At 37.3% G+C, this 21,389-nt stretch overlaps 1 protein-coding gene across 6 annotated transcripts; it reads left to right on the top strand.

Annotated features, from left to right (window-relative positions):
* The first annotated feature begins 378 nt into the window (after positions 1-378).
* LOC107766167 (histone acetyltransferase HAC1) lies at positions 379-18,661 on the top strand. Of its 6 annotated transcripts, none has more exons than XM_075237045.1 (18): positions 379-645; positions 1,134-1,481; positions 1,955-2,063; positions 2,169-2,439; positions 2,539-3,039; positions 3,144-3,689; positions 3,842-4,968; positions 6,352-6,648; positions 6,822-7,100; positions 7,825-7,953; positions 13,482-13,682; positions 13,776-13,918; positions 14,079-14,391; positions 14,648-14,787; positions 15,603-15,681; positions 15,761-16,150; positions 16,804-17,021; positions 18,026-18,661. In XM_075237045.1, exons 3-18 carry the CDS (start codon positions 1,968-1,970, stop codon positions 18,138-18,140), a joined length of 4,845 nt encoding a protein of 1,614 aa, XP_075093146.1. In that variant the 5' UTR covers positions 379-645; positions 1,134-1,481; positions 1,955-1,967; the 3' UTR covers positions 18,141-18,661. The 6 variants fall into 6 exon arrangements, with proteins under 6 accessions (XP_075093146.1, XP_075093145.1, XP_016440398.1 ...); XM_075237044.1 differs by having other exon boundaries at positions 3,836-4,968; XM_016584912.2 differs by having other exon boundaries at positions 388-645; positions 1,134-1,473; positions 3,836-4,968.
* The last annotated feature ends 2,728 nt before the right edge of the window (positions 18,662-21,389 follow it).

Below are 21,389 nucleotides of genomic sequence, written 5' to 3'. Positions count from 1 at the left end.
GTCTCTACCAAAATTTAATTGATGACTGCAGGTACCTATTACGGAAGGCGAATGATCCACAGCTGAAGCACGTCTTTAGAGAGGTTAATGGAGTAGCGGACCTGTTAGCTAAGAATGGTTGCAGCCTGAACACTTTTTGTACTTTGCAAACTTTTGCTGTTCCGCCTGTTTTTGTTATCCATGTTCTAAAAAGAGACACTTTAGGCACTATGGTACCTAGACTGAGCTCTAATTGTAATAACTGTTAGTTGTTGTTGTTAATAAATCGTTAATTACCAAAAAATAAAATAAAATTGTGCATGTTCTTTCTCTTAAGACAAAAAAAGAAAAAGGAAAAAACGGCAACTGTTAAATTACTCTTATACCCCTGATATAGACGAGCCATCCGTACTCCAAAGCTTTCCAATTTCACCCTTTGACTCTATCGTCTCCCGATTCTCAAGTCTCCTTTGGTTCTCGCCATCAGCCATCACCGCTCCTCATCGTAGCGACGGCCAGCCAATCTACCACCTCCACCGCCACATCCGCTAACTCCTCCCATCACCGTTGATCTCCAAGACACGTCATTTGACTACCCTAAGCTCTCCTCCTTCATCTCCACCAGCGGCTGCTGCTTTCGACATTAAAAATCTAATCGAATTCCAGGTGAATTTTCGGTAATGTTTTATGAATTTATGAAGATTCAATACCTTGATGTTCTAATGTAATCAATTAGGTGTTTGTATTTATGCTCATGTTTGAGTTGCTTATTAATTTCTATATTCGAAGCTGATTTTAGCTAGCTCCAAAAAATTGGGGCTTTTTTTATCCTCACTGAGAAACACGCTCTTTTACTCTGTTCGCGCATTGTTTTTCTTAATTTTTCAATTTCTCCCCCCTTAAAAATTACAAGAAGGATTTTTCACATTGATTGTGTTTAATTTGCTAGCTCCTTTTTGATAGTGAGCATTGCTGATGTAGTTTAAACTTGTACGAGTGTATTATGGTAATGTTGATTCTCCTGTTGTCAATAATGTAAAGAAGATTGCTCGATTGTTCTCTCCTTCCTCACTTACCTCGTGTACTTGTATGTGCAATGACCAACGGGTAGACCACTCCTTAACTTGATTTTCTTGACATTGTTTTGACTGCAGCATTACAGATACCGTGAGCGTATTTTCAGGCAAAATGGTTGGATGAGTATGTGCTCACTCAGCTGACAAAGTGCGGGATTCTCATCTATTTAATGGAATGCTAATAGGCTGTGCTATGAAGTACATGTTTTTGGGAAGGATACAAGATAAAAATGAATTTGCAGCATATGTCAGGGCAGATCTCAGGGCAGGTTCCAAATCAAAGTGGCACCTCTCTGCCTGGGCTACCCCAGCAGAGCGGAAATCCTTTCTCTATGCAGCAAAATCCCATTATCCATAATAACATGCCAAATATGGAGCCTGACTTCTCCAAAGCGCGGATATTTATATCAAATAAGATGTAAGAAAGTATGTTCATTGTATCCATTAAAATGTTTCAGAGGTGCTTCCTTCCTTCCATTATTCTTTTGCTTTTGTCTGGGAGGGGGTGTGGGTGGTGTAGATAAACTGAAGTAAAAGCCGTTAATGACTAATTTATCAACACTGTGAAAATTACAACAACAATAGTCCCAGTATATTCCCAACAGGTGGGGTCTGGGAGGGTAGTGTGTACGCAAACCTTACCCCTACCTAGTAAAGGTAGAGAATGCTGAAAATTAATTTATCAAATTAGATGAGCCATATTGTATAACTATCTATCCTTCACTTTTGGAACAACATATTGTTTTGCTGTAGAATATGACAGGAAGTCATATGAGAATAAGGTTTGTTCTATAATCTTTGTTGTGTCTGCGTTGTAGGAATTCAATGTCATTTGTAATCCTGGCAAGTTTTATGATGGTAAGAACTGATGAGAGTTTTGCAACCTTGTTGTTTTTCAGCTACGAGTATCTCATGCAGCGGCAGCAAGCCCATGAGAAACCGCCGAAGAAGGTTATGGATATAGTTAAGCGCCTGGAAGAGGGCTTGTTTAAAAGTGCCTCAACAAAGGTTTGTTATTTTCTGTTCTTTATGTATGTTTTGACGTGTTTCTGCTATGACGAAAAGACATTCTATTTATTTTGCTCATTGACTTGGCACTTGTCATGCTGTTAGGAGGAGTATTTGAATCTTAACACTTTGGAGAACCGCTTACATGGCCTGATTAAAGGCCTTCGAATGAATAATCATAATCAACGTGTCTCTCGTGTTAATTCTTCTGGACCCATTGGTACAATGATACCAACTCCGGGCATGGCGCAAGGTGTAAATTCGGCCCTGATTGGAACATCATCCTTTGACAGTTCCATGGCTTCTGGGAGTACCATTGCATCTTCTACTGTCAACTCTGGTAGCTTCTTGCCAATGGCTAATGTTTCTTCCAGTGGTACATTTGCTTTTCCTTTGGTTCTGCTGATGGTATAATTATTTTCTAGGCAATTTAGGGATTTATTTTACTTTGCAGTAACAGAACTCATCCTTGCAGGGTGTTTGACAAATGGATATCAACAGCCAACTTCCAATTTCTTGGTCAATTCGGGTGGGAATAATTTGGCACCATCAATGAGTGGACAAAGAATGACAAGTCAAATGATTCCCACTCCTGGGTTTAATACCAGCTGTGGTGCTAATCTGAATAGCAACACGAGTGCACAGTCTTCCATGAGTTTGGAATCACCTAGTAGTATTGCTGCATTTTCTAGTGTTGATTCCACAATTGTTTCACAGCCGCTGCAACAAAATCAAAACAGCCGAATACTGCATACAGTTGGCAGCCATGTGGGTGGTGGAATCAGGTCAGGATTGCAGAATAGATCCTATGGACAGACTGGGTCTCTGAATGGGGGACTTGGGATGATTGGGAACAATTTGCACTTGTTGAATGGTTCAGGAGCCTCTGAGAGCTATATACCAGCAACCACCTATGGGAACTCTCCAAAGTCATTACCACAACATTTTGATCAACAACATCAGCCATTAATGCAAGGTGCCCCCATTCTCAACAAGTACTGATAAAATAACTCCAGCAGTCAGATTATTTTCAAGCTTCAAATAATATGCGAGTGCTATTTTGTCTTTTTTGTATGACAGGTGATAGATATGGTATCAATCATGCAGATACGTCGGGGTCTGGAAACTTGTGTCTTCCTGTTTCTTCTGTGGGAATGGTCATGAATAATCAAAACCCCCGTGCTGTATCCTTACAGTCCATGTCCAAAACAAACTCTCCTTTGATTACCAACCAATCAAACTTGACTGCCTCTCAGCAGATGCCAAATATAAAGGTTCAACCAGTTGATCAATCAGCGCAGATGAACTTTCAGTCCCAGCATTCACTAGGAGATAACCGTTTATCTTCCTATCAGCATCAACATTGTCAGCCGCCTCAGCAGTTCCAGGAGCAACGTCAATTTGTTCAACCTCAACCTCAACAGAAGCTGCAAAGTCAGCAGCACCAACTTTTGTCAAGGAGCAATACTTTTGCTCAAGCTCAGCTACCTTCTGATCTTGGTATTCGGGTAAAGTCTGAGCCTGGAAATCATGATGAAGCACAACATTCTCGGGTCAATGCTGAGCAATTTCAGTTTTCTAACATAAATCAGTTTCAGTCAAATTCAGTTGAAGACCATTCTAAAGGTACTCAGTTGCTCCCTCCTCTGTCTAGGTTATTCGTTTGTCAGTGTCTCAGCCTTCAGAACAAATGCAGCAATTATTGAATCCACAACAGTTTGTTACTGATTCTAAGTGCCGTTTCAGCTTTTTTACTAATGTTGTTCATTCAGATGCAGTATTTCAGGGTCAATGGTATTCCACGTCGCAAGATGGGAGTCAAATACCAGGTAGCTTCTCAAATAAGCAAAATGCACAAAAGGAATCGTGTCAGAGAACTTCCAGGAAGGATGAAGCTTATCCAAATAATTTGTCTACAGAGGGATCTCCGGTCAGTCAACCTTTTGGTAATAGAGCAGTTGCCACCAATAACTCGAGCAGCTCCATCTGCGGATCTAATAACCTTCCTCGTGAACGACAGTATTTCAATCAGCAGAGGTGGCTATTGTTTTTGATTCATGCACGTGGATGTTCTGCTCCGGAAGGGAAATGTCCAGAGCAGAATTGCATAAAAGCTCAAAAACTAGTGAAGCATATGGAAGGATGCAGTAACTTTGACTGTCAATATCCTCGTTGTCCTACAACGAGGGTCTTAATTAACCACTACAGACGGTGCAGAGATCTAAGCTGTCCTGTTTGCATTCCTGTCAGGAAATTTGTACATGCACAACAAAAAGTTGCTCGTCCTGGCTGTAGTTCTGATATGCCAAATCCTCCTAATGGTAGTTGTAGATCCTATGATGCTGGTGAAATTGCTTCCAGGTTGACTGCCAAGCTGAGTTCGGTGTCGGCTCAAACAGAAGATTTGCAGCCTTCTCTTAAGCGTACGAAGATTGAGCCACCTTCTCAATCTCTTATCTTGGAAACAGAAAATTGTTTTATGCCAGTTTCCGCCTGTGAGTCTCTTGTTACCCAAAATGCGCAGCTCGTTGAACAGCATGGGAATGCTGTCGCAATGAAATCTGAAGTTACTGACATAATGATAGAAATTCCTGCAAATGCTGTGCAAGAAGTCAGTCCTGGGAGTATAGATATACGAAAGGATAATTTGGATGATACCTGCATTCAAAAACCTGTTCTTGATTCTGCTGTATCAAGTAGTGCAGCTTCTCTTGTGAAACAGGGAAATATGAAGACTGAAAAGGACATGGATCAGCCTAAACAGGAAATTACATCAGCACCCTCTGAAAGCACAAGTGGTTCCAAGTCTGGGAAACCTACAATAAAGGGTGTGTCAATGACTGAATTATTCACCCCAGAGCAAGTACGAGAGCACATTATTGGTCTGAGGCGATGGGTTGGCCAGGTCTGTCTTGCGTGCTATTCTTAGTTGTTGAGGGAGGGGGATCCCATTGTTTTAGTCATGAGTTGTCTGGCATACACAGTTGCATCATATTTTTTAAATTGAGTTGGTGATTGATGTTTTAAATCCTTTCATAATAACAACTTTTTAATGAGTATTAGTCAAAATCATGGTGTTGGGGACTTGCCTTAGAAGACCAGTGGTGGTTGCATAAAAGACTAGACGCATACATGTTTCGAGAAATTTGTAATGATTCTAAACTTGGAGAACTTCTTCAGAGTTATTCGAGCTAGCAGAACAGCAATACATCTTTAATCATTTCATCTCAAGGCAATAACTAGGTACATGCAAAACTCAGTTTTATGAAACCATAAACGCGTAAGTTATGCATTCATGGTTTATTAACTGAGTTTTGCATGTACCTAGTTATTGCATTGAGATGAAATGGCTAAAAATGTATTGGCTGTTCAGCTTGCTGGGTCATAAAATAATTTCCTAGACATATCGCCTCTAGCTGAGTTTTCTATCAAGAAGATACACCCTCAAAATAGTATAGTTAGGGGTAATGGTTGCTTTAGAAAATGGGTGGTGGTTGCTTAAAAGACTAGATCTATACATATTTTGAGAAACTGGTAGCAATTCTAATCTTGGCCAAGTTTTCCAGAGTTATGCATTCATGGTTTATTCATTATTTTTTTTCCATACACCCAGTTCTTGCAGTGAGATAAAATGACTTCCTAAATTATTTGTTGTTCTGCTTGCTAATTCTTAAAATATTTTCCTAATATATCGCCCTCCATCTGAATTTTCTTTCAAGAAGATACACCCTCAAAGTAATATAGCATTAGTTTTGATATATGTAGCTGAGAAACAATGATTAGGAGTGTTTTGTTTTTATGCACTCTTTGTAATTTTGGGTGACTTCACAGTTTTTGTGAAGTCTATATATTAATATACAAATATGTTATCTTCTTGAAATTTTTTAAAAATGTTATGTGCTGTCTAGCATGTGTAAGCCGGAAGTAGCGAATTATAATCCTTCAGGAGGTAAGGATAGGACCTAAGGAATACAAGGTTTATGTATTTATATTTGATGAGAAATGAAACACCTTACGAGTACACTTACTGCTGTTTTAAATCTTAAATGAGTCTTCCTTGTACCATTATCAAAAAGAAAAAAAATCTTAAATGAGTCTTTCACCCTCTTAGAAACTTCAGAAGACAATCAAAACCTCATTTTTAAATTTACTTTTGATACGTGGTAGGAAACATATCTGCGTTATCAGTATCTGTGGCATATATTCTACTGATGTTTTTGGTTTATTTTCTGATCGGTATGTGTTATCATTTCATGGAATGATATTTTGTTTTTTTTTCCCTTCACAGAGCAAAGCAAAAGCAGAAAAAAATCAAGCTATGGAACATTCCATGAGTGAAAATTCATGTCAATTATGTGCAGTTGAGAAGCTAAATTTCGAACCTCCGCCTATATATTGTACTCCTTGTGGTGCTCGTATTAAACGAAATGCAATGTATTATACGATTGGAACTGGTGATACTCGACACTACTTCTGCATTCCATGCTATAATGAGGCTCGTGGCGACACCATTGTTGTTGATGGAACCACTATTCCGAAGGCGAGGATGGAGAAAAAGAAAAATGATGAGGAAACTGAAGAATGGGTATTTGTGTCTCACCTTTTAGGATTTACTTCAGAATATCTAATTATTGAAGAAATAAAATTGAAATTGCAGCTCTATACAATTTTTTCAGCAGTACACAATGTTTCTCTTGTTCTCAGTTTTGACTAGTTTTATTATATTTGTTAAATCTTAAAAGTTTCTGCTTTGTGCAGTGGGTTCAATGTGATAAGTGTGAAGCTTGGCAACATCAGATTTGTGCATTGTTCAATGGTAGGAGAAATGATGGTGGGCAAGCTGAGTATACCTGTCCAAATTGCTATATTATAGAGGTTGAAAGAGGTGAGCGTAAGCCCTTACCACAAAGTGCTGTTCTTGGAGCAAAAGATCTGCCTCGTACAATTCTCAGTGACCATATTGAGCAACGATTAGTTAGGCGTTTGAAGCATGAAAGGCAGGAGAGAGCAAGACGTGAAGGAAAAAGTTATGATGAGGTAAGTCAATTTGCTTGAGTTTTGAACGGTACAGCCCACGTGTTGAAGTTTCATGATTTTAATAAGAGAGCGTGATATATTTATACTGGTGGACACCGAATGCATCGTTGTGATGGATAAATGGGCATATAGTTTTTGATTGACAGTCGTCAATCAAGGGGGTGCCTCTCCTGTATAGTAAAGTCGAAAACAGCTCTAAGATAGATGTTATGCTATGAGAAAAGTTGGTACGTCTAAGCATTGTAAAACTCACACTAGTCTCTGTGGTGGATGGTGCATTCACTACTTTTAACCAGTATAATTATTTACACTTAAGTCCAGAGTATGGAACAGCTTCAGCCTTCTAAAGAAATATGACATAGAAGTAAAGTATCTTGTCTTCTGATTTTTCAGTTATAATGTGTTTCCTTATCTTTGGAAAACCTCATATGCGCGTTCAATCTTAGAAAACATTAAGTACTGAGATAAATATTAGCTTTGATGTCATAATCCCCGTATGGAGATAAATTAGCTTGTGATTGAACTGTCTTGATTGCTTAAACTTTTTCATTATAAAGTAAAGAAACATTTCCTTTTTAAGTTACCAGTTTCAAAAAAAAAAGAAACATTTCCTTTTGGAGGATATCTTATTTGGATGTTTCTTCCAAGTTCTGTTTATTGATATTTTTGTCAGCAATTGTTTACTTATGCATTTCTACTTCTGCTTGTGTTGTCGATTTAACAGGTTCCTGGTGCTGAAGGGCTTGTTGTAAGGATTGTGTCATCAGTGGACAAAAAGTTAGAAGTGAAATCAAGGTTTCTCGAGATCTTTCAAGAAGAGAATTATCCGCCAGAGTTCCCATATAAATCAAAGGTACATTTCTACCCTTTTTTTGTTTACTGCAAATCAGAGTTGTTTGGTTCTGAAAAGGAACACATTCACAAAATTAGACACAAATTGAAAGGTCGGTAGTGTTTGTTGTTTGAGACAAACCAAAGCAAGCCAAACTTGTTTCTGCAATAGGCACATACTTTTTAATATTATCTTGGGCTCTCCTTTTTTCCCGAGTATTCTTTTCCAATTTCACATTTTTCTTTCTTATGATTATGTTATGATTTTTTAGAATTCATTTAATCTTATGTTATATTCACCAAATTGTGTTTCACTCTGTTTTTTTCTAAATATATATTCTTATATTGGTATAGTAAATGCTTTTGTATTAAATTAATGCATGTTGTTTCAAGGATAGTAGTAAACTATTCACATACTAAAAGGGGTTTGGTTGAAAGTTTATATAATACTAGGTTACTATTCTAGTTTTATGAGTTCAGGAAACATCTCGCACTGCCACAAGTGTTTCCAATAACAGTCATTGAAACACATTGTTTTGCACTAAATGTCTTAAAAACATTTGTAACAACTTTCTCTGAAAAACTATCCGACCAACACTTAATTGTTGTGGACATTTTGGTTCCAAGGATTGAAATGAATTTGAGATGTGTTTATACCAGATATTCATACGTTAGAAATAGATCTAATCTGTTGGTACAGAACAGATTATTGGTTCGCGAGACATTGTTTTTGATAAATTATTGGTGTGAGACATCTCTATAACATGCACGTCATTATGTGTTCCTTGTGTGCAATTTGATAAGAGCCTTGTATGGGTAAAAGTTGATGGTTTCTTGGCTTGGTTCACTCCATGTTCATTCATTTTGGCCTTCCCTGACATGAATTATCCCTCCATATCCTTGACCTTTAAAATTGCTTCCAGCACTGTAGCAAAAAGATTATTTGGGGAAGCCTTTACGTCCGTAAAGTCTTAGTCAGTAGTTGGATTGGGAGGTTAGTTTTGATGGTTAGGGGAATAAAACGGTGGACTAATTCAATTCGTTATCCATTGATTGATGGTAAAAATCAATTAGTCAACTACTTGCCAATCAAGTAGTTGAGGTCGGCTGGATAAATTCTGCGTAACCATTATGCTCTATTATATTGTTTTAGGATGTTAGGTCAAGCATTAGGTCCTAAGTGTCACACCTCCTTTTTACCTGCGCCCCCAGGGGCGTAAAGGGAGTTTTTCCAATTAAAGGACAAGCGAAACGAGATTTATTATTAAGAATCAGAGTCGCCACTTGGGAGATTTATGGTGTCCCAAGTCACCGGTTTAATCCCGAATCGAGGAAAAGAATGACTCTATTTAACAGTCTGCGCACCAGAAATCCGAGTAAGGAATTCTGTTAACCCGGGAGAAGGTGTTAGGCATTCCCGAGTTCCGTGGTTCTAGCACGGTCGCTCAACTGTTATATTCGGCTTAAATTATCTGATTTTAACAATTATGAACATATGTGCAAATTTTAACTTTTTATCGCTTTTATTATTATTATTTTAAAAGAGAATTGCAACATCATTAAAACACGTCTTGAACCACGTCACATAAATGCACCCGTGGTTTTTGACATATTTTAACATCGTTGAGATTTGGATTTAGGTCACATAAATGCGCACCCGAGTTTAGGGAGGTAATGTTATTAAAATACGCGCCTAAAATAGACTAACGCGTTATTATTTTAGGAAAGGCCGGGAAATTTACTAAACGGCCCGCCCCGAAATCTAAGTATTTTTATATACATTTAACGAGGGCCCCGCAATCTAGGTACTTTATTTGGCGAGGCTCATCTCGTTCATTATTTTAAGGGCAAACCTAAGAGCAACTATGGTTCTCTACTTTATTTGTCTCTAAAATAAAAGAAAGAGTCCTAGTTAATTATGTATTGAATTATAATACGTTGAACTATGAATTGAATTCTTCCAGCCAAGTCCAAATAATGAATTTGCTTGTGCACGATTGCAGCAACCCGACATTTCAGCCACCAGCGTTTGGGCTCAAAGTCGGGGATCAGTTCTAGAGCCCAACGTTCTTTTAATCTCCCCTAGGAGACCCTTCTGTGGGTTAGAAATCTTTGGTCTTGTTTGCCACGCATTCAAGCCCAATCTCCATGGTCCAAAAATTTCAGACTTTAACCAAACGAACTTACACTAATGCCTCAATCCTTTCCTTCAATATGCAATTAGTCGGCGAATCATAATAACTCAATATCGAAGCTAGAAGAGATGCAACTTCTGAACTATGGCTACATGATATCCAGGCTAGGGTTATTGACACTAAACAATGAAGTATAAACCATTTCTACCATCTATTATACATGGAATTACTGGTACGAACTAGATATTCTTCCTAACCTTTTAGGCTCCATCATATTCCAGTTTTAATACTTTATAGAACAGGGTGCCATACTTGGACTATACTAAAATTGAACCACACTAAGTCGATTCTATTGAAGAGAATAGGCATAGGTTAATAGTCCATATACACAGTATCTCAAGTATTCAATTAACTTTACATACCACAAATATTCAGATAAGAAAGAAAGAGCAACATGATTCCCAGAATACACTACTTGTACTAGGATGTAACAGACTAAACTAACTACTTTCACATTATGCTACTGGATTCCAAACAAGTTGTTATTGAAGACTGAAGGCCAAAGATCATTCATTCATCAAGCTTCATGTAATTACAACTTTACATATTTCTGTATCTCATCTTCTATGGATTCAAAGAATACCTGGAAATGGCAATACAATGAGAAGAGAAGGAGGTCAGCAAACAGGCTAGTAGCAGTCAATACAACAACAATACACCAGCAGCAACGACTCAATCAATACTCCAGAAAAACCCAGAAAGGTTGTAAACCAACAACAACAGCAAATACCAAGACAAACAGACTTAACCAAGCTTGTATTAAACCCAAAACTGAACCAGTGGTCTCACTGAACCACTTAAGCAATCAAAAGGAATGAGAATCACTGTTCAGAATTCGAATTACACCTACGGATGCAATGAAACAGTATCTTTCTTTTGGTTTTCTGTTCTTAAACTCTCCAGCACTCTCTAAAAGAAACTGATTGTTTAAAACTCTCAAAAACTGGCCTCAACTCTCCTCAAAGATTCTTTTAAATTTAACCTCTGAAAACTGATCCTAAAAGCCCTCAAATAAAACTGATCTTTTGGATCCTCAAAACTGCTTTCTAAGACTAATTAGAGAGGAACCAAAAGCAGAACTTCTCTCAAACTCCTAGGGTCTCAAAATTCAGAACCTTTTGAACTCTCTAAAAAAAACTGATCAAAGACTGATCTCCCTTCTCTCAAAAAAAATTCCGCCCCTAACTCTGTCTCTTTTTTTAGCCCTCTTAAGGTCTGAACCCCCCTATTCTAAGGTCTGCCCTGTATTTTATACCCTAAGACAGACCCCTTTTCCAGCTTGTTTTAACACTTAGATCATTAAGAAATGTATTTCTTCCATGATATTCCCTGACAGCCACTACTAAGTGTCTAATTTCATTGTTTAATTCAAAGGTGTATGGGCAGCCTGAATTTAAAACTCAGGTGTGCCCTGACAACCAGAATGGGCTTCCACTTGATTTTAACACTTTCACTTCAGTGATTTACCCTTAACTTCATTAACTAATGATTCCTAAACCGACTAACAAGCATGATACAGATTCAAACAACAGCTAAAACAAACAAATTCACAAAACTCAACTGATTAACCAATTCAGTGTTTTATTCCAACAGCAAAAGAAACAAGACAACACTGAATTGCCCATAAGATTGTTTAACAATACACACGAGCATGGGATGAACAAGTTCTATTAAGTTGAAATGAACCAGTTTGACTGACTAAATTATTAAACAAGGCAGGGTTTCACACAACTGACTATACAGACTTGTGAGACCAAGAACATATTCCCCAAATATTATGACAAACAAAACAGCGAATTGGCAACAGATTAAACAAAATGCCAAACGTTTGTTCTTGATAAATAAAATGGTCGAATAAACAAAATGCCAAAACAGAGGACTGGTCGAGTTTCAATCCGAAAACGACCAGAGAAAAGAAAAAGAGACGGGGAAAGATTGACAACAGAATAAACAAAACTAGGAAATAAACTCACCGGCCAGGCTCGAACTGGGAAATGACATGCTGAGTCAACACAACATAATGCCAAACGTTTGTTCTTGTTGGAGAACAAACGGGCGTCATTATTTTATGCTGAAACAGACTTGAATAAACCAAGAAATCCAAACGAACGACCCCCTTGTGCACTGGTCCCAATTTAGGGTTCTAAGGATTGAACTTAGATTTGATATTCGACGAACTTTGGTCTGATTCGAAAGGAATCCATGATGAATTCGTTATGAAGGAGTCACGGGGGGTATGTGGCGTTGATTTGGGGTCGATTTGGATGAACTAGGGTTTGTGTCGATTTCTTTGATCTAAGATTCGAGGGGCTCGGGGGTGATTCGAAGAAAAATGAGCGTGGATTCGGAGAGGGGATGGTTCAGGGGTGTGATTTTGGGGTTGTTTGGCCACCGTCCGCCGCCGTGGGCGATTTCGGGCGGAAGGCGGTGGTGTGTGGTGGTGTGTGTTTTGGTCTCTGAAGAGAGGGTGAAAGGGGTTTGGGTGTTTTGGTATATTGAAAATCAGTTGATTAATCTAGGCCATTGGATGATGGGAACCAACGGTCCAGATTAAGTCACTTAAGCCAAACGGGGTCGTTTAGGCTTAGCTGGGGTGGGTATGGTTCGGGGTAAGCGGGTCGGGCTAGAGACGGGTTATGGGAGGGGGATCTTGGACCGTTGGATTGGGTGATTGAACGGTTGAGATTGATTGGCGACAAAACGGTGTCGTTTGGTATGGTCTCTTGGACCGGCCGGTTGGGCCTGGATATGGGGTGTGACATTGGGCCTGAACTTTTCTTTTAAAACTGGCCCAGTCCGATTTTTAACTCTTCTTCTCTTGTTTCTTCTTTTTCTTTTATTTTCTTTTTAATTCCTAATTACCAAAAATTCTAAAATAAATTGTAAAGTCAAAATTAACTTAGAAAATACTAATTAACCCTTAATAATAATTATCACACAAAATTAAATACAAAGATAATCACACAATTTTGACATTAGACACTAAAATGCTAAGTACGTTATTTTTTCGATTTTTCATTTTTGTAAAACAAATTACTGTTTAATTAATTCTAAATTGCAAAATTAAATCGTAAATGCAAATGCAACACATATATTTTTTGTATTTTTCATTAATTAAAATAGAATAAACATTCACAGACAAAATACAAATAATTATCCAAAAAAAAATGCCACGCGAATTCTCAAAATTGTACACAAAGGAAAATTATTTTATTTTGAATTTTTGGAAGTAGTTCTCATAGGGCAAAAATCACGTGCTCACACTAAGATCTCTGTTTGTCATTTCCTAGCTCATTTCTCTTGCAATTAGGTGATAAGAGTTTTGAGTGCTGACCTGATAAGTTGCATCCTTCAGGTGTTATTGTTATTTCAGAAAATTGAGGGTGTAGAAGTGTGCCTCTTTGGCATGTATGTTCAGGAATTTGGATCTGAATGCGCACAACCAAATCATCGCCGTGTTTATCTCTCGTATCTAGATTCTGTCAAATATTTCAGGCCAGAGATCAAAGCAGTGAGTGGCGAGGCTCTTCGTACATTTGTGTACCATGAAATTTTGGTAATCTTTTTCTGCCATCAGTTTTATATGTTGATTTCCTTATCTTTATTATCGGTTTATATTTGTATTCATTCTATTCTGATCTTATTCCAGATTGGATATTTAGAATATTGCAAAAAGCGTGGTTTCTCAAGTTGCTATATATGGGCTTGTCCTCCACTGAAGGGTGAAGATTATATATTATATTGCCACCCGGAAATCCAGAAAACCCCAAAATCTGACAAGCTCAGAGAGTGGTGAGCTTAATAATGTTTTTACTTGTTATCAAATTTTTTAGAATGTGTCCTTCAGTCTCAAAACTTTGGTTATCTGTTTTGATGAACTTCTAATGTGGTGAGGTAATATTGCTCCTTTTGGGTACATGTACTTGACTAGGTTCACTTTCTTATATTTCAGGTATTTATCGATGTTAAGAAAAGCTTTGAAGGAAAATGTTGTTGTAGATCTCACAAATTTATATGACCATTTCTTCATTTCCACGGGCGAATGTAAAGCTAAAGTTACTGCAGCTCGCCTGCCATATTTTGATGGGGACTATTGGCCTGGTGCAGCAGAGGATATGATTTATCAACTTCAACAAGAAGAAGATGGGAGGAAACAACATAAGAAGGGATCTATTAAGAAGACTATATCAAAAAGAGCTCTTAAAGCATCTGGTCAATCTGATCTTTCTGGAAATGCATCTAAGGATATACTTCTAATGCACAAAGTAATTTTAGCCTTTAAATACTTTATTTACTCTAGTCTTCTTTCTACTTCCTCTTTGACTGTTTGTTGATTGATTGTTGTTAATATGTTTTGTACTCATCAAAAGCTACGTCGCGGTTTATGGCTTGCAGTTCTGAATATATTGCTATTCTCTTATCAAGCACTGATCACTATTTTCCTGTGTTGAAAGCTGATGGACTGTAAATCTTCTTGTGTATACTTTTGTTTGTGTCCTCACAAATTTCCACTTGTCACAGCTTGGTGAAACTATTTCTCCAATGAAGGAAGATTTTATTATGGTCCACCTGCAGCATGCATGTACTCATTGTTGTATTCTAATGGTGTCCGGAAATCGTTGGGTGTGCAATCAATGCAAGAACTTTCAGCTTTGTGACAAGTATGAGTCTCGCCTCTCTCATTTCATTATTGGAGTAATAAAACTTTTCTGTTCTATACAGAGTCATACTTATTACGCGCTTGAAAGTGATATACGAATGCCTGATCTTCTCCTCGTCTGAAAAAGAGACAGAGAAAAAATAAGCTAGACCAAAAGTACTTGGAGAGTCTTTTTTCATGTGTAACAAAAAGTCATTTTCTTTCTTCTCATTTATTATCTATAGGGACTTATAATTTATAAGTGACTGCTAAGCTATATTCATGAACCAATATCGCCAAAAACCTTGGGGTTCGTAGTTTTCTTAGTAATGTTAAAGGCGCACTATGAGTGTTGAAGAAGAAAGGTAAAGAAGTGTAGAACACAGAGTACACAGCAAAAGTGAGAAAGAAAAGTTAATGTAGAGAATGTCAAAAATCAGATAAGCTATCAGCATTATCCGTCGTTTCTTATTACTCCAGACAAAGAGCAGTCTAAGGTATAACATTTATAGTTTGAGCGCCGATTGTGAACTGAACATAAACAATAGTTTTCTCAAAGGATGGCAGACCCTATGAGTTCTCTCATTCTTAATACATGAGCTTGCATATATGTTATTTTGGTTGGTACCAAACTAAGCATTTGGAAGCTTGGTTTCAACCAGTGCCACATTCCTGTAGTTGATTTTTTTTTTGTTGGGACATGAACTTGCATATATCTGCAATATAATTTCCCCATTTATGCATGCTGCACATTGCAGAATAGTCTTCGAGTATGACAGCTCGTACTTTCTTGCACAATGTTTTTTTTTAACAATTAACTGTGCTTCTACTCTTAAGGTGTTATGAAGTTGAGCAGAAACTTGAAGACAGAGAAAGACATCCTATCTATCACAAGGACACACATATACTTTATCCCGTAAGTAGTTTTTTATGTTTTTGTTTTGATAGGTATTGCTATATTGTAGATTTTGTTGATTGAGGAATAACTTTTGCAGATTGAAATTGAAGTAACTGAAGATACCAAGGATAAAGATGAAATTCTCGAGAGCGAGTTTTTTGATACAAGGCAGGCATTTTTGAGTCTTTGTCAAGGAAACCATTACCAATATGATACCCTGCGGCGTGCTAAACATTCCTCAATGATGGTCCTTTACCACCTTCATAATCCGACTGCACCAGCATTTGTGACAACTTGCAATATTTGTCATCTTGACATAGAAGCAGGTCAAGGTTGGCGGTGTGAAGTTTGCCCAGATTATGATGTGTGTAATGCTTGTTATCAGAAGGATGGTGGAATTGATCATCCTCACAAGCTAACTAATCATCCATCCATTGCTGAGCGTGATGCTCAGAATAAAGAGGCTAGGCAACTACGAGTTCTGCAGGTGCATTCTCCTTGGCTATTAATATTAGTTGTGGTTTTCTGATTTTCTCTGTTACTCAAAACTTTCTCAACTCTTGCTGTGGAGAACCAAAAGATGCCTCCTGTCGGCATGATATGATATTATTTGAGATGTTTAATCTCTTCCAAAGTTATTACATGGAGAACATTGATACTTTTACAGAACGCATGATAATATTTCCCCCCTTTTAGTAACATGTTAACTAATGTGTTAAACATGCCAGAAGTTGCTGAAATTACGAGGTAAAATGTCACAGTAACAAACCCAAATAAAGCCACCTAACTGGTAGTACTTTAAGGTGTATAATTGTAAAGGTCATTAGGTTATATGAAAATATCATCTACTTATGTGAGCCTATTCTTTTTGCACCACGACTACAAGCTCTTGGTATCTGGACTTCAGTTTAAAAACTATTATGAACTCTCCCTGGAGACGGTATGTATTTTGCTCAGTTCAAAGTTGCCCAATTTCAAATATCAACTTTTTTCCCATTTCATCAAGATAAGCAATTCGTAACAGGGTTAGGCATTATCCTCGTGGTTTTGTTGTGTATGAATAACATTCTTGTAACTATGTTTATCTCTTTGTTTATGCTTGACATCTGAAGTCTGAAATGATTTCATTTGACTCTGCAGCTTAGGAAGATGCTTGACCTTTTGGTGCATGCCTCTCAGTGCCGCTCTTCTCTTTGTCAATATCCAAACTGTCGGAAAGTTAAGGGGCTTTTCCGCCATGGTATACAGTGCAAAGTACGTGCTTCAGGAGGTTGTGTTCTCTGTAAGAAGATGTGGTATCTACTTCAACTTCATGCTCGTGCATGCAAGGAATCCGAGTGTCATGTGCCACGGTGCAGGTCAGTTGGGGTTTTGTTAAACAAAACAAAATTTCATTACTTAGGGTGGACCAGGGAAGGGTAAAGGGGGTGGGAGTCACACTCACACCTATTGTGTGGGAGACTCTCACTGGTTACCACTATGCTATAAGCCTTGGTGGTAGGTCAGTTGGCTTTTGCTTTGCGGTATAGGTGTTTGTAATTACTATTTAAAAATAACAATTCATAATATTAATAAACAAGTTATTGAATATTGGACCTGATCTGCAAATTGGATATTCTAATGAAATGGTTCAAAATCAGGCGCGGATCCACGTGGAGGGGCATGGTTCACGCATGCACTCCCCTAGAATGTGTATTACACTGTTTTTTTTCTGGTAATATTACTTACATTAGCATATGGGAAAATGCTCAAGAGAGCATTTGGTGCAATGGTGGCTGTGTGCACCTTTGCCCCTAGGTCTAGAGTTCGAATCCCATGCCCCCATCCTATTGAAGCCTGTTTTTGTTTTTCCTTTTTTGTTCTTTTCTGTTTCTTTTTTTCCCTTTCATTTTTGTCTTTTTGGTTCACTCTTTGAGTTATTAAATTCCTGTTTTTCTGTTTCGAAATTCTAAATTGGTTTCTTTTCAATTCAAGTTCTCTCTTTCTTCATTTAGCATTCTCCTTTTGAATAGTTGTTTAGTTTTGCTATATGGAGCCAATTATTTGTGACTATAAATAATGATGCTATGATTGACTGTAGCTTGTCAAGTTGTTATGCAAAATTTTATAGAATGAAATTAAATGGTAGCAGTACACCCATCCTCCTGAAATCATGGATACGCCTCTGTTCCAAATGGAGTAAAATGGATAGTGAGAATTCATTTAGCCGACTCATCCAGCTTGAGATTGACGGTGGTGGTAGTAATAGTAATATAAATAATTTTCAAGAGAAGTAAAATAATTTATAATGTCGATGCATTCGCCTTGTTTTGGTCCTTTTGTCTCTGTTGATATCAGCTAACTCTTATTACCACTCATGCAGAGATTTGAAAGAACATCTTCGGAGGCTGCAACAGCAGTCTGATTCTCGGCGGCGGGCTGCTGTTATGGAGATGATGAGACAGCGTGCTGCGGAGGTTGCCAACAGTGCTGGATGACCATTTTGCTGTACATGTGTAATGGACATACAAGGTGTTACTGGTGTGCTTGGAGGTAGGACAATTGTTGGAAGGAACAGTCTCATAATGTACAGGAAACTGCTCACCAACGTACAAGCTTGCTCGTTGCTGTTAGGCTACTCTAGAAGGTTTTGCTGTTTCTGGTTGACCGTCGCTTAGGCGTTGATTCTTTCACTTAGTCACCTCTGGGTTATCTCCATCGTGAACCTATTCTTTGACTTGGCTGTCTTTCTGTTATCTCCATTGTGATGCTTATATCTCCGAGTTGCTCTCATCAACAATGCATCTCCGGGAGCGTAGAACGCCAAGCGTCCCTGCCGTAGCTCATAAGTGATTTTTTAATTTCATTCTGTTGTAATCCAGCAAAAGTCACCGTTTTGAGGGCAAATGTGCCTGTCTTCCTGATTTATTTTATCATGCATTAAACATGCGGAAATACAACTGTTTTCCTTTTCGTGTGAATAGTTGTCTCATTCTATTCCATGTTCTCATATTTGGAATTAGTCTTGTAGATGTTTTTCTTATTTAAAAATGCAGAGAAATACTTTACAAGTAGCATAGCAAGATACTACTCCAAACTGGTGTTACTAGACACGCCGATTTTGCAATAGTGGTCGCCTACTGGTTTCTTATGATTAAACTGGATGTCCAGGATGGATTCTACTGTACTTGTAAATTGTTAATACCCAGTACTCTCAGTTTTCAGTCCGGGCTGACAAAAAAAATGTCCTGTTGAACATATAACTAAATCGCTTCCCATATATTTCTGGCGCAACAATTAAATTTCGTTATTTGTTGAGCTAAGATAATATTTTCATAGAGGTGTAATTGAAATAAAATTCAGAAATATGGTACCTCAGTTTCCATGACCTTCTCCACATAGCTCTTCGACTTATTTACCCTCAGAGGCTCAGTAAAGAACCTGGATTTTTCTTGTTCAATGGTATAGTCAACGTCAAGAACCACGCCAGGGCCAAAAGTCAGCACATTGAACTGGGCAAGTGTACAAATACTAGATTTTGGGACCGATGTTTAAGCCATACCCTTAAGTTCAATTTTTCTTTTTACTCACTTCAGACACAACCTCAAACATACGGATTGAAATAGCAAAATTCGTGGAAAGTTCGCAGCTGAAATTACAAATTTTTGTTTGAAGTTGGGAGGTCTATACATGAATATACTGCAGACAATCAGACAATTTTAGCCTGCAGCTAGGGGTGTGCATAGTTTGGGCAAACCCGAATCCGAAGTTTTTGGATTTTTGGTTTGCATTTTCGGATTACAGATTGGATTTTGGATTTAATTTTTAAAATTTTTGAATTTCGGATTGGATATTGGATTTGGTACTTCGAATTTTTGGATATACAAAAATCCGAATTTCTTATACTTTATATTGTAAAAATTCCACGGGGCTCCCTATTTGGTCACCCCCATTTAACCTATACCCATTTTTTTTAAAAAGTTTTAACGTGTACCCACTTTTTAAACAACTTCAGCCCCCTTTCTCCCCCTCCTTCTCCTCCTTCGTTTTCTTCATCTTCTTTCTTCTGCTGCTGTTGGTGCTGCTATGAAACTTCAGTTCATGGGATGATTGCCATAAATATGTTTATCAGATTATTTAAAAATATTATAAATAATTACGTAAGTTAGTAGACAATAATTTATGAATATTTCCACGTACGTAAGTTAGTAGACAACGATAATTCTGTTTTTTCACGTTTATTGTTTCCAAAATTTATGATTTAGATACTGTTGACAATTTGATTATTTATCTAGTATGTCAGAAAGCTTTTTCAAAAACTTCAGCTTATATAGTGCTGAAGTTTTTACAAATGAACTAAATAACTTCAGCATTTTTTGCTGAAGTTTTTGCAAAAGCTTTAGACAAAATTAATGAATCTAGGACAAAAAAACTTCAGCTTTTAGTGCTGAAGTTTTTACAAATGAATTAAATAACTTCAGCATCTTCTGCTGATGTTTTTGAAAAAGCTTATCCAGGACAAAGAAACTTCAGCTTATTTAGTACTGAAGTTTTTATAAATGAACTAAATAACTTCAGTATCTTCTGTTGAAGTTTGTGAAAAAGCTTAATGACAAAACTAATGAATCCAGGACAAAAAAACTTCAGCTTATTTAGTGCAATTACAAACAAAAACTTCAGCAAATAGAGAACAAAACTTCAGCTACTATGCTTAAGTTCAGCAATTACAAACAAAAACTTCAGCACACTTGGTTCAACACACTTGCTACTTTAGGCCCGTCTACTAGAATGCTTAAGTTTTGCGTGATTGCCTTTGCTGCTTCAGCCTCGTATGCTGAAGTTAAGCGAAAAAGTGGGTATGCTTGCAATTTTTTTTTTTTGCAAAGCGGGCACAAGTTAAAACGTGACCCAAAAAGCGGGTATAGATGGAAATGCCCCCTTTATATTTAGTCCATTATTCATATGTCAATAGTAATAAGTTCAATACCCGACTTACTGTGAGATACTTTCTATTTGGACATGGTTTTACTATTTCTACCTCTTATCGGCCGTATTAATGTCTCTACTGTATATTTTTTTATCATAATATCGTTATTTGAATACTCCATTTGGAGGATTGCAGTGAGAATAAAGAACTTTTCAGGAAATTTAACATGAGCAGTTCATTTGGATATTCACTTTTGAAAAAAGAAGAAACATCTCAACATATAAGCTCAAAACTAAAAATCCAAAATATCTAAACCGATTAATCCGAAACCAAACTTAAAAAATTCGATCCAATCTGAACTTATTTGGATTGGATTTGGATTGTCATTTCTTTAATCCAAAAATCGAAAATCCAAATCAAAATTTTTATGCAATCCGAACTGCCTGAACGCCTACCCTACTTGCAGCAATATCTGACTAATTGACACCCATTTTTACCTGTACTTCAGACACACATAACATCAATGCATGAAGAAAAAGTGGTTGCACTTCGGTCATGTGTGTCTTAAGTGCACTCAAATTTGCACTTAGAAGACAATACTGAAGTGAAACCAATTTTTGCATGCACTTGAGTCATGTGTGTCTAAAGTGCAAATTGTTAATTAAAATTTCTTTTGTCGAGAAAGAGAAATTTATTTTTCGAATTTCAATAATCTAACACATGATTCAACACTCAAATCTACTCTAAATGAACTTAAATTTGAAATATAAATTTCAAATATCATAAAAAATGAACCTCAATCATCAGTTTGTCAACATCA

The sequence above is a fragment of the Nicotiana tabacum genome, chromosome 18 (genome assembly GCF_000715075.1).
Source record: "Nicotiana tabacum cultivar K326 chromosome 18, ASM71507v2, whole genome shotgun sequence".
In the NCBI taxonomy this organism is placed as follows: domain Eukaryota; kingdom Viridiplantae; phylum Streptophyta; class Magnoliopsida; order Solanales; family Solanaceae; genus Nicotiana; species Nicotiana tabacum.
Note: the sequence above shows the minus strand (reverse complement) of the source record. Positions and strands in the feature narration are given on the sequence as shown.

Bases quoted from the DNA above. Each gene is read 5' to 3' on its own strand.
- LOC107766167 (XM_016584912.2), top strand. From the start codon at position 1,286: ATGAATTTGCAGCATATGTCAGGGCAGATCTCAGGGCAGGTTCCAAAT. The intron at 3,690-3,835 runs GTACTCAGTTGC...TTGTTCATTCAG, and splicing joins AGTTGAAGACCATTCTAAAG to ATGCAGTATTTCAGGGTCAA. The intron at 4,969-6,351 runs GTCTGTCTTGCG...TTCCCTTCACAG, and splicing joins TGAGGCGATGGGTTGGCCAG to AGCAAAGCAAAAGCAGAAAA.